Source organism: Pezoporus flaviventris, unplaced genomic scaffold (genome assembly GCF_033815535.1).
Source record: "Pezoporus flaviventris isolate CSIRO_AGI_PZ_B2104156 unplaced genomic scaffold, CSIRO_AGI_Pfla_v1 ptg000031l, whole genome shotgun sequence".
NCBI lineage: Eukaryota > Metazoa > Chordata > Aves > Psittaciformes > Psittacidae > Pezoporus > Pezoporus flaviventris.
The window spans coordinates 8,901,861-8,914,190 of NW_026892579.1; the positions used below are offsets into that span (position 1 = coordinate 8,901,861).

At 38.4% G+C, this 12,330-nt stretch overlaps 1 protein-coding gene across 3 annotated transcripts in view; it reads left to right on the forward strand.

Annotated features, from left to right (window-relative positions):
- PDSS2 (decaprenyl diphosphate synthase subunit 2) overlaps positions 1–12,330 on the forward strand; it is a 121,154-nt gene that overhangs the window by 65,009 nt on the left and 43,815 nt on the right. For all 3 annotated transcript variants that reach the window (XM_061460203.1, XM_061460202.1, XM_061460201.1), the window contains one exon: positions 9,526–9,724. In XM_061460203.1, the coding sequence (XP_061316187.1) occupies positions 9,526–9,724 (199 nt within the window). The remainder of the gene's footprint in view (positions 1–9,525; positions 9,725–12,330) is intronic.

Sequence of the window (12,330 nt, forward strand, 5' to 3'; positions counted from 1 at the left end):
TTCTTTCACCATCCTTTCACATTTTTCCAAACCTTGAGTGTTTTTCCTGAGAGTCCCTAGTCCTGTATGTGTATATGGTCTGCTTTCTGTAGTTCTAGCTGGGATCTTTTGACTGATACTTTTTCTGCAATTCATATTTTCACTTGAACAAAGCATATTGAACCAGCTCAGTTGACTGTGTGCCGAGGATGGTTCATTCTCTTTGCAGTTTACCATCTATGTCATTCCTTTTGTGCAAGTTCCTAAGCGTGAGGTTTTTGGGCCTACTAACCAAAAAATTTTAACTACTGCTGCTGTTATAAATGTTATTATTCACTACTGGGCTGGAAGATATTTATATCTGCTGTGTAAATATATTGATTAAAAATATAACAGGCTTTCTAATATCCCTTGCCTTTATGTTGTTATGTTTCTGCCCAATCTTACTTAACAGACCAATGCAGTTCTTAAAATTCTTCATGACATTGAGGGTCTTTTAGTATATCCTTTTTATAATTGCTTTTGCACAGCTCCCTGTCAATCTCTGTGTTTTTCTCATTCATTCTTTCATCAGTTTTCTTCCTTGCCTTGTTTCTCTGATTTGCATTTGTTGCTATCAGGTTTCCAGTTTGTTTGAGCTAGAGAGGGAAGGAATTGTAGCTGATTTGGCTTGGTCTATGCCACTTTTTTGTTTGGGTTTTTTTTTTTAATTTGGTTTTAATCAGCTTAGTCTTTTTAACTGGGGAATTGTGGCTTTTTGGTCATATATAAAAATATTCTCTAATAGTTTCAAAAAAGTATTCACATTCCTCTATTTAATTTATCTAATCCATTCAGCTTGTTTTATCATTGGAAATGTGTATAATACTATATGCTTCTGAATATTATGTCATTTATAAAGAATGTATGCTGGTTTTGATTAAACTGTTTTCATACAACAAATGTATTGAGATCACATTCACTTATACGTAAATTTTTAGTTCCGTTATGAACTCTTTGCAGCAAATTAAATTTTTAATAGGGATTTCAAGTTGAATGCAGCATTTCTTCAGCTAGGAAATTTGCTTTTAGAAATTCAAGCCGGTGACAGTACGTCAGATTGCCAAAATACATTATTCAGAATATTCAGTATTCTCATGTACTATCTGCATCATCGTTTGCAAAATGAGAGAAGCAGGTTTTTAAAGAAGTAAACATCTTAGCTCTTGCTATGACTTGATGTAGAACTGGATATGGTTTAGATAATCATTAATATAATCTATAGCAGACAACGACTCAAATTTCAACTTTTATTTATTAGAAGTTTAAGTTTTGGTAATTGCCTTATAAAAAGACAATATTGCATTTGACAGTTTTACTTCATTTTGGAAATGTGACTCTTCCCATAGGGGTAACCAGTGATTTTTAAATGGGGATTACAGTATGTGATTTTTATAATGTCAGATTTTAATAAATTTGACAATATGCTTATAAATAAGTAGCTCTAATTTTTATTAGAGTTTGTTTGTTTGTTTTTTTGTTTGTTTACCATCAGTATTCGACTAATCCAAGAAATTTTTTTCCAGATATCTTATTTCTTTCTTTAGATCTTCAGATGAATAGTCTTGTTTATTTCCTTTGGTTTGATAAGTTAGATTAAGCTAGCCAGCCCTCCTTTAAAAAAAGAGAGAGGAAAAAAAAAAATCTATAAAATCTAAACTGTAAAGCTACTTTTTTTTAATAATACTTAATGTAAGTACTGGCACATGTCTAGAGTCTACTTTTCTTCTCTAGCCGTGTAGAAAGGGTCTCTAAGAAAAGGAAGAGTAATTGATTTCTCTGTTTTTAGCACCTTCTAGTGCTTATGAAATCTGAGATGACTGAAATAAAATGCAGAGCTATTTACGTTTCTCATATCCTTGCCTATGGGGCTTTTTTTTTAAAAACATACCTAGGCTTCCCTCCATGTCTCACATCTGAGCAATGGAAAACATTCTTTTAATACATGTCCCCTGTAGAACGTCCTTTGCATTCTTCTCGCTATTGAAGTTGTAACACAACAGGATTTGCCTTTATAGCAAGTGTATTTGGATTCTTACCTCGTCAGCCCAGCTCTCCTGCTCCTCATCTGTTCACACATCCGGATTGTCACTGCTTTTCTGGATCTTACAATGGTTAGATACTTCTTACTGTGCAGGCTTCCTCTTGATGTTCTCTTCTTTATTGGTCCCATGCTCCATGTCTGCCTCCGAGTCCTGGAAGATGTGAGTCTGACTTACTGATTCTGGTGCTATTTTTCTGCTGGCTTTTCTGATTAACACTTTTTCTTTTAAACTGAACTTGAGGCAGCGATTCTTACCAGGCCTTTGTCTAGATTCCCTCACCTGCTTCCCAGAGCTGATGCTTTCGCTTCCAGACTAGAAATTTCCTTTTAGTCTGTGCGATTTGAAAGGGGAATCACTGTGATGGTGCTATCCAGCAAAAGCAAAATACGCTGTGCTGTAGGCTGTGATCATTATTACTTTGCTGGCTACTAATGCCAAATACAGGAGTAAGCCAGATAGTCTTCAGACTCAAGTTTGCCAATTAAGACTTCATTTTGCTGGTAGATGACAGTGCAGGTATGAATTGCTTGCAGTTCACTGCAGGCAGCTGGCTCCAAGGCTTTGAGGGCTCCTAGCCATGCTGTAGTGACACAGTGGTGCCTGTTTGCACATCAGTGGCACTAGTTGGAAACTGATGCAAATAGGTGACTTTCAGTTGCTGTCTGGAGAACAAAGGGAAAATCGGTTGTTCTGTGGTAGACCTAAATTAATTATGATTCAAGTCAAGACTATCAAAACCCTTCTTCATAATTCCTGTGTTAAGAAAAGGGAGAGGAGCTGGACTTCAAGTGCCACTTTCCCTCTCCTGCCAACCTACCCACAGTGCTTAGGGAAACTGGCTTGCTGAATCCAAGTGAACATCTGCCCACTAAAAATCAAAACATTTTCAAGTCCTATAATGGGCTGAGGGAAGAGCTTACTAAGGCACATTAGGGGGAGAAGAAAGTAAGCAATATTCAGTGGTAGGGGTGATACAAACAAAAATATAATATCTTTTCAAGAATAAAGAAGGAAAAATACATGAAGGAGTATAGGTAGAAGTTTAATTTCAAAAGCTGTGATGCTAGGAAGGGGGGAAGAAGTTGAAAGAGGTAAGGTATGAAGCTGGCTTAAAAATAAACTGATTGACAGGAATGCAATTAAACAGCATACTCAGTAAAGTTCACAGAACTGTTGTCTTTCAACTTCCTTTATCCCTCAAGTGGAAGATGACCCTATGGTAGCTTAGTGACCAAGATAGGAGGAACCACAGGAGTCTTAGTCTCTGACCTCATTAAAGGATAACAGTGGGTAGATATTTTCTGCTGGATACAAATCATGCAATGAATATTTGGTATTGTGCTTAAGCCTGCTGCTTTATCCTGAATGTTTTTCCTGTTTGTGAAACCACAGCAGCAGCCATACATGTTCACTGGTTTAAGCACGTTCCCTCCCCACCCTGCTTTTCTTTCTGTTCATTGGTCACAAAAAAAAAAAAGGTAAAATCACTTACCTGCCCAAATACATTGTCAGTGCTTAAGATTATTACTTTAATTCTTTAGTCAGTGCCTTTTCATATGTAATTTTCCTCAAGAACTATTTTATTTCTCAGATTTGCAGATACATATGTTATTATAGTTGTCACTGAAACAGAGTGGATGTTGGTATGTATTTTTATTTTTAATCCCAAGTATAAAGGTTTTCATCCAAATTTATCTTTTGTATATTGACAGTCACAGACAAAACAATCAGATGCTGGGTGTATACTGTTAGTCGCTTTAATTCAAAAGTTCAGTGATGAGAGTTCTTAAAAATTTTTTGATTTATCAGTTCCGTTGTCTTTGTATGCTGCAGTTGCTTCCATTGCTGAGAATTTTAGAATATGGATTTTAGTGGCTAATTTAAGTCTTTGATCCATTTCTGTGAAATAATATGCCTACTATTAATGTTTTAAATTATTTAATGATTCTTTGCATAACCTATCATCTTTTGAGAGGGGCAGTGTAGTTCTCACTGTTAGTTGATGATGGCAGTTAAACTGACTCAAGTTTTCTTGCTGCTGAGAGCTTGAGTTTCCATTGCAAATAATGCAGAGGAGTATTTAAGCTGAAGTACTCTTTTGTTCACAGCAATACAATCTTGCTATGTAATGGTTCTGTTTTACCATATGTTTTGCAAAATGCTATTATTTCTTTTTAGAGTAGGACTTGAAATTGGGGACTGAAGTCATGCACAAGAGCTCTTAAAGAGATCACACTGGCTAATGTTTCATAGCTCCAAATCTTTAAAGGTAGCACAAACAATAAAGAGTATGCAGGATGCCAGGAAGGAAGTCTGCAAAATTAATTTTTAAAAGTTGCATAGGAAATTTACCATCAGAACCTATTTTGTTTTCTTAGAATTTTGTGTCGATATTTTGCCATACAGTCTTGTGTAGGCTTTAAAATTTATGTTGGATTCTGCATGAGATGTTCATCCCCATAATAAGACCATTAATGGTGCTGTGTGGTGAGGCAGACTCCAAGGCATATGAATAGGAAATTTTAATCCAAAATAAAATTGTGAAATGAAAAAATGATTTTTTTTTTTACATAGAAGCATATTTACAGCATTTCTTCATTACTTCTTTATTTTTCTCTATAGATGTAGTGTCTATGTGAGTGTAGGGTTTCTACAGCAGTTGTATTTCTTACTTTGGCATCGCAGCAGCAGGATGTTGCAGCTACTGTGGTAGTTAATAAGGACAGATATAAAAGATTTTTTTGAAGTCTGCTCAGCAAAGTTCACCAAAACATATTTAAATCTCAGTGATCTGTGTGCCTTCATTGGGGGAGAGGGGCAAGGGGAAGAAAGAAACTGCACTTGGTTTAGGATCTAATTGTCTATATAACCTAATTTTGCATTTTTCTAGTATTTTCCTGCAAGCTGGTGTTTCACAGTCAGAGAGTCAATATAGCCCCAATGGACCTTGCTGAGTAGTTTTTTGATTACTAATAAGGTTAGTAGGTCCTTTGTACTTTCTAGAATGACAGTTACAGCTGGAGGTGCTTACAATCTAAGAGATACTTTGTATCAAGCATTTTACAGAGATCTAGGTTAGGTATCCTGGTACTAGAAGTGCGGGAACACAGAGTCAAGAGCAGAAGAAGAGGCCACTTAGATGCTGTTCTCTTTTGCGCACTACAAGCAGGAAGGGTCTGTGAAGTCAGATTTTCATTAAATACATGTCCTGGGTTCAGCTGTGTTATTTTTCTTCTTCTTAGTAGCTGGTGCGGTGCTGTGTTTTCTGGGAACACTGCTGATAACACCGATGCTTTTAGTGTTGCTAAGTAGAGCTCACTCTGATAAAGGACTTTTCAGTTTCATGCTCTGCAAGTGAGGAGGGGAACAAGAAACTGGAAGGAAGCAGAGATGGGATGCCTGACCCAGACTAGCCAAAGGGGTATTCCATACCACAGCACATCATGGCCAGTATATAAACTGGGGGGAGTCACCCAGAAGGAGATCGCTGCTTGGGTTGGGCTGGGTATCGGTCGGTGGGTGGTGAGCAGTTATATTGGGCACCATTTGTGTTTATTGTTTTCTTTTTCTTTTCCCCTTTTAGTTCTGTATTCTCTCCCCTTGTTATTTCCCTTATCATTATTAGTATTGGTGGCAGCAGTAGCATTTTTATGTTATACCTTAGCTACTAGACTGTTCTTATCTCAACCCGTGGGAGTTACATTCTTTCAAGTCTCCTCCCCATCCCTCCAGGAGCAGGGAAGGGGAAGAAGGGAGAGAGAGAGCGAGTGGCTGGGTGGTTCTCAGTTACCAACTGGGCTTAAACCATAGCAGAGTAGGGTGAAAAAAGAGAGAGAACCAAGAACAAGTCTGAGGATCTTACAAAAAACTGGGAGAGGTGGGGGGAAAAGTATTGGTAGATAGTAATTGACTTGAAAGAGTGACGAGCCAGTATGTCCTGCTTACAGAAACAGAGGTTGTGGAGTCTCCATCCTTGGAGATACTGAAAAGCTGCCTGGATGTGGTCCTGGGTGACGGTGTCTTGGTGGCCCTGCTTGAGTGGCAGGGTTGGACTAGATTGCCCCCAGTGGTCCCTTCCAACCTCAGCCTTTCTGATATCTTAGTTAAGGAGGGAAGGGTGGGCTGTATTTCACAATTAACTCTGGTTAAGTAAGCACCTAACAGTAGGACTTGTAACTGTTTTTCTCCATCAGAACTTCTTAGTAAGGTCCCCCACGTACTGCCTGAGTCTCTGTACCATCCTTTTTGGAATAACCATTCCTGCACATGGGTTGACTTTTGGAAGGGGAGAAAGAAGAGGACATTAGGGCACATGTGGAGCACAAAATGGTATCATCTCCTGAAACATGTTGTCTGTAAGTAGAGTCTCTGGGGTATTTGGTGATGGCTTGCAGGGAGTGCTTGGTTCAGAGGCGAAGGCTGTGGAAATATATTAGCATTTGGTGAAAAAGCGTTCCCAGTTCTTAGCCTGCTTCCATTCAGGAACTTCAGGTGTTTTAAAGATATTGACTGTTTTCTCAGTACTGCCTTGCTATGTAGCTAATTCTTGTGGTAACCACTTCTTTGTTGTCTGAACATGGGCTGTGGAGCAGGAACAGGATGGAATCAGTAGGAGTCTATAATCCCATTGCCCTGTTGTTTCTGCTTTTGTACACTGTCATATCTTGTTGTTCTAAATTCAGCACTGCATAAACATTTTTTTTTTTTATTTTGAGATTAGCTGCTTTCAAATACAGAATTACTTAATCAGTGACTTGTACTTCAGGTTAAGAAAGCTGTATACGGTATTGCTTTAACCATTCAATAGCATCTTGATAACAGCAGGTTTTCTTTGTGGGATGCTGGCCTTTACAAAGTCATGTCAAGAACCTTCCTGTATCTGTAGCAGTGCTGTGGACTTCTTATTATGCCTGGGTATTATGGAGGTTCTCACAAAAAGAAATATTAAAAAATCTATTGCCTAGGATTTCTGCAGTAGCTTTGGTTCTTATATTTTTAGTTTGCTAAAGAGAGAGGGTGGAGCAGCAGTGTATAAGATCAGAATTAGAGGCAGATTATCTCCCTAATATGGTTCTTGTTAGCACAGATAATATGAATACCGTTTGGAGAACAAATGGATTGTGGAAAAAGAAATTAAAACATCCAGATCCTGAACATTTGGAAAGCATGACACTGATGTATTTGTGTAACCTTTTCATGAAGAGTGATGCTGAAGTCAAAGAGGGGATTTTGATTTCCTTCATTAAAAGCCTATTAAATGAAGAAATAGGACAGTCATTGTTTTGCTTCAGTAGTTGGGGGTCGTGGAGGCGGGCCTGATCTCCTCAGGATATTAATGCCTGCTTTCAGCTGGGGGAAATGAGCCTTCGCTTGAGTTAGCTGCAGCTTTATGTGCTCGTCACTAGGGATCCCCATATGTCCTGGGATCTGCGGCAGTCGGAAATGGCAGAGCTCGGCAGCAGAGAGCAGAGGGCTCTCATTGCTATTCATAACAGGTAGCTCGGCTCAATCTGCCCAGAGCCAAGTCTGTTTAATGTTGATCAGCTGTCCATCTGATAACCTGAATTGATATGGACATTTCCTGCAAGGGCTGCCCTGGCAATGACAGCAGGAGCATCGGGATGTCTTGTTAGTCTTTTTCTCCGAGCTTGAAATTTTATTAACCCTTTGTTAGAGCTGAGCCAAATGTGATTACAATACTGCAGCTGTAGGTTTTGGGAGTTTCTTCCTAGCCTCTTTGAAAAACAGCGTCCATCTTCAGTTCTACTGTCTACATGGAGAATGGCTGGCTGTATTGTTTTCAGGTTGTTTTTCTCTATATGGAGCAAAAATTGTGAATTATAAAGGCAGTTTTAAAAACAGCATAAGTTTTTTGTGTGTGTGTGATAAAATATGTTGGGAACCTCTGTTTAACCTCATGTCCCAGTTCATCTACCTTTTGCATGCCTGCCCAGGCTCTACTAGCTCTTCTCTTGCTAATTGGCGCAGATCACTGGCCTGAAACAGTTGCTGCTGGGGTTCTTTGCAGGTCAGAAATATTTGGGGCAGAAGGTTACTTTAATATCATTCAATGTGGTTGCAACACATCTGCACTGTCCTGAGGAAACAGTGTTAATTTACTCAGTACTACGCTGGTACTGAGGCAAAATCTAAGCTGAGCGTGTGTGAACAGGTGTACGTGTATGTGAAGGTATGGAGCAGTTTGGTTACTCAGCTCCTGGTCACTTCTTGAATAAGCACAGGGAGCATAATACACCTTTGTACTAGGGTGCAATTTGATTTGAACTTTAGGGCCTTTTAATCATCTGTCTAGTTGAGAGCATGCATTGAATTTCCTCTCTGCTCGTATGTGAAGTCTTCATGACATAAAGGGAACTGCTTGAGTCAGAAAACATGTGAATGTGCTGAAGATTTCCTAGGGGGAAAGTCTGTGTGTGTCAAGGTTTGCAGCATTAAGAGAATGCTCCAGTTGCCCAGTTCCCCCCTCCACTTGTCCCTGCTCAGTTACTATGTTTGTTCATTGCCCTGTTGTAGTTCTGAGCTGAGGTGACATCTCTGGGCTCCTTGGAGTGACAGTCACTAACTGTCGGGGTCTGCAGGGTTGAATTGTGCAAAGAGGGGAGGAGAGGGTTGTGCTAATGACTCTTGTCATGCCTTTTCTGAAAATGAAAATAAGCAGAGGGCAAGCCCCTATGAGATAACCTTTGTGGCCAGCGTCTCACAGGGATTTGAACCTCTAAATTCAGGATGTGGCACAGTGTGTTGGAATAAGAAGTGATTTGCAAACCTATACAAATAAAATTTGTTCTGCGCCCTTTGCTGGACAATCACCTCTGCTTCTCTGCCTCTTCTGACTAAAACAGCCAGTGAAATATCATTAGTATGGTTTTAAAAGGTTCAGCTGTTTCCCCTTTCGCCCCTGTAACTCCCCCCCCCCCCCCCCCAAGTATTATTGAACTGCAAGGTATCCCATTATTAATTTAACTCTAATTTGAGCAGTCATTGACTGCAGCATTCTTACTGCGTTCAGATCAGCCTGCTGGTGACTCCTTTGCTGATATGTTCTTTGTTCCTTCCCATCAGTTCTTTCTGCTTGGCAGTTTCTTCATGTCAGTGTCCCTCAAGCTTCTAGAAGACAAAACAAAAAAAAAGAAAGCACCATAAAGACTGTATTGATTACTTAGCTTTGTTTTGCGAAAGAATTCAAACAAATGACAGCTCCAGATGGAACCTGTGGTACCTGCAGCTTACCTCGAAATACACAGTGATAGTTCTCTGTGCTTAACACCTTCTGGTTGTGGCTTCTGGAAGTGCATAGAAGAACTATGTGATAATTCATAAAACATCTGTTTAGCACGTGTGGTTGGTTTCTGTTTGTTTTTTTGTGGGTTTTTGGTTTCCCCTAAGAATATATATTTTATTGATAGTATCAAAAATAAGTGTACTTTTTCTTTGCTTTCAGTCAAAGAAGTCTGGCTGAGATCACAGAACTGATCCACACTGCCTTTCTGGTGCATCGTGGCATAGTGAATATTGGTGAGCTCAAGTCCTGCGATGGCCCGCTGAAAGATATGCAGTTTGGAAATAAAATGGCTGTTTTGAGTGGAGATTTTCTTCTAGCAAATGCTTGCACAAGCCTTGCACAGTTGCAGAATACCAAGGTAAAAAGAAAAAATATTTACTGCCAGAGCAAGTAAGAATTAGTGACTCTTCTGAAAGAGAGGCCCTTTAAAAAATCAGCAGTTTGCATACGTCTGCATATATGGAACATCCTTTAAAGATAAGCATACTTATGTTATAGCTTTAGGTGGGTTGACAGGCTGCTGTTGCTGTGAACATGTTTACCGCTGCCCTGTAGGATTACTGTGGTGATGTCCTCGGTATACATTCTGGAGCACTGTGGTAATGGATAAGTGGTTTGTTTGGTGAATTTAATGTGTATGTGGTGGCATGCTTATGACTGCACCACCTCTGGCAGACTGCTAGCTGAAGAAGTGTTTGGTTTTTTATTTTGTTTTACCTTATGCTTTGTGGATGGTTTGTCAGTCTTAGGGAATTCTTGGGGGAAAAGGCTTCACTGCTTTGTCTACACAACACTCGGGTGACTTTTTACTCCTTATGAAATTATGTTGTTAGGCATTTGGATGTCCCTGCGTATTGGATTGCCCTATTAATGTGGACGTGCTGTCTTCTAAAGGGCAGCTGCAATCCAGCTGCTTAGTCAAACTCTTTGAAACTTTACAAGTTTTTCATGACAAACAAATTGTATATATGTATGGTCTTAGAAAATGAGCCTGATGGAGACCTTAAGAGATCGTTTTGTACCAGGTTCTTCTTTTCCCCAGATAGGATCAGCTACAACAAATTATTCTTTACATGTTTGTTTGGCTTGATCTTTAAACTTCCTATGGTGGAGGTAGATTCCTGGGCATCCATGTGCCAGTCTAGAGTTAACACCTAATTATGTATATGGCTGAAGAACTGATGTGCCATCCAGTGGAAACAGCAGACTGTTCATTTTTGCAGGGATGCTCTTCATACGTCTGAAGATTGCTGTACATCCTAATGTAAATAAATGTTTGCCATGCATGCAGTTGTCAATAGTCAACATAATTTTAATCATGAGCTTAAGGAGTCTATGTTTTTAGATTCTCACGCTAAAGCTCATCGTGATGGTGGTTGAGTATTTCTGTACTGCTTTGATCATGAGTGTGACAGTTTCTTTCAAAAGTGGTGTCATTTTGTAACATAGAGCTGAGATTCCGGAGAAGAGACAGAAAATTAGATGTCAGTCTGCTGGAATAGCGAGTTAAGCCTTTATGGTGGTAACTGGTAGTAAGTATTAAGAAAAGTTTTAAATAGTGCAAAAATTTAGTCATACCATAACCAAAATGGGGTGCAATTGATTTTACTAATTATTGCTGATTTGTACCTGTTCATTTAAATTTTAATACTTAATAAGATTCTTAAGATGGGGCAAAGGATTTAACCCTACATCAATTTTTTGTTTCAAGATAAGAGGAAACTTATAAAATGTCACACCTATTACTTTGCATTTAGTACATTATTAAGTATTGCAGCAGGAATATAATTCCTGAAGACTTGCCAGGAAACAAGCCTACAGTGAAATGAAGCACAAGTGCAAAGATACACTTTTTTTTCTTCTTCTTTTTTTTAAAAGCAATCATTATACCGCATGTTGGGAAATTCTGCCAAAACATTTTAGCACTTTTTTTCATTTTTCTGACATCTAAATACTTTCATAGCTTCTACATACGATAAGTGGGATGCCATTATGGAAACTGATTGACTTAGTAAATTATTCTTTTTCATACATCTAACCCTACTAGCAAAGTTAGAAAAAATTGAAGTACAAGCTATAGAAATCTCTTGACAGGTGCAATGATTTAAACATACTGTATTTATTCTTTTGTAAATGATGAATTTTCAAATCTGGCATCTGTTTTTCAGCAGTGTGAAATAACTGTGACTTTTTTCCTTCATAATGTTTTGTTTTCTTTGATGTAAAAAGTAAAAATCACAGTACTGCTTCTTTGCTGGCATTTACTTGGTAGCTCAGCAAATTGGCTAATGAAATGAGCAATGTTGTATCGTTACATGCATGGTACTGACCATGGTAGGCTGTAACCTCTATAGGCATGCATAGCTGTTGTATAGACTAGAATTTAAAATAAACAGAGTTTTAGCATTAATTGAACTGAGATAATTTTATTGTGTTGTTAAACTCTAGTCTGAGCTTGTGTATGATGCATTTATCTCTGTGCTTCTCTCGGGGCTGACAATTAGATGTGAAATTCTGTAGTCGTAATGAAATGCAGAGCTATTTTATAATTGCCAAGGGTAAAATTAGCAAAGTCAATTATTTTCCCTTAGGCTTTTCCCTGTAGATATTAAAAGGCTGCAAGGTAATTGCCTTAGGTAACACTTTGATTTTTAAATAACATTAAATATAGGAGTTGTTGTTGTTAATTCGTAGTAATTTTCCACTTGCTACTGTTGTAGAATCTATCTGTAATGATGTTAACAAGATTTGAGGCTCAGGGCTTGTGTTTTTGGGGGTTTCTTTTAAACTTGTGCTCATACTTCTTGTAACTGAAGTTACGCAAAAGAAGGGTTGGGGTGTTTTTTTGTTTTGTTTTGGGTTTTTATTTTAATACTTATTTTATTTTAATATCTGAACCTCAAGGACTAGATTTCTTGAATTGTCAGGGAGCCTCCTATAAGCTAAGTTCTGCTGTTGTACTAA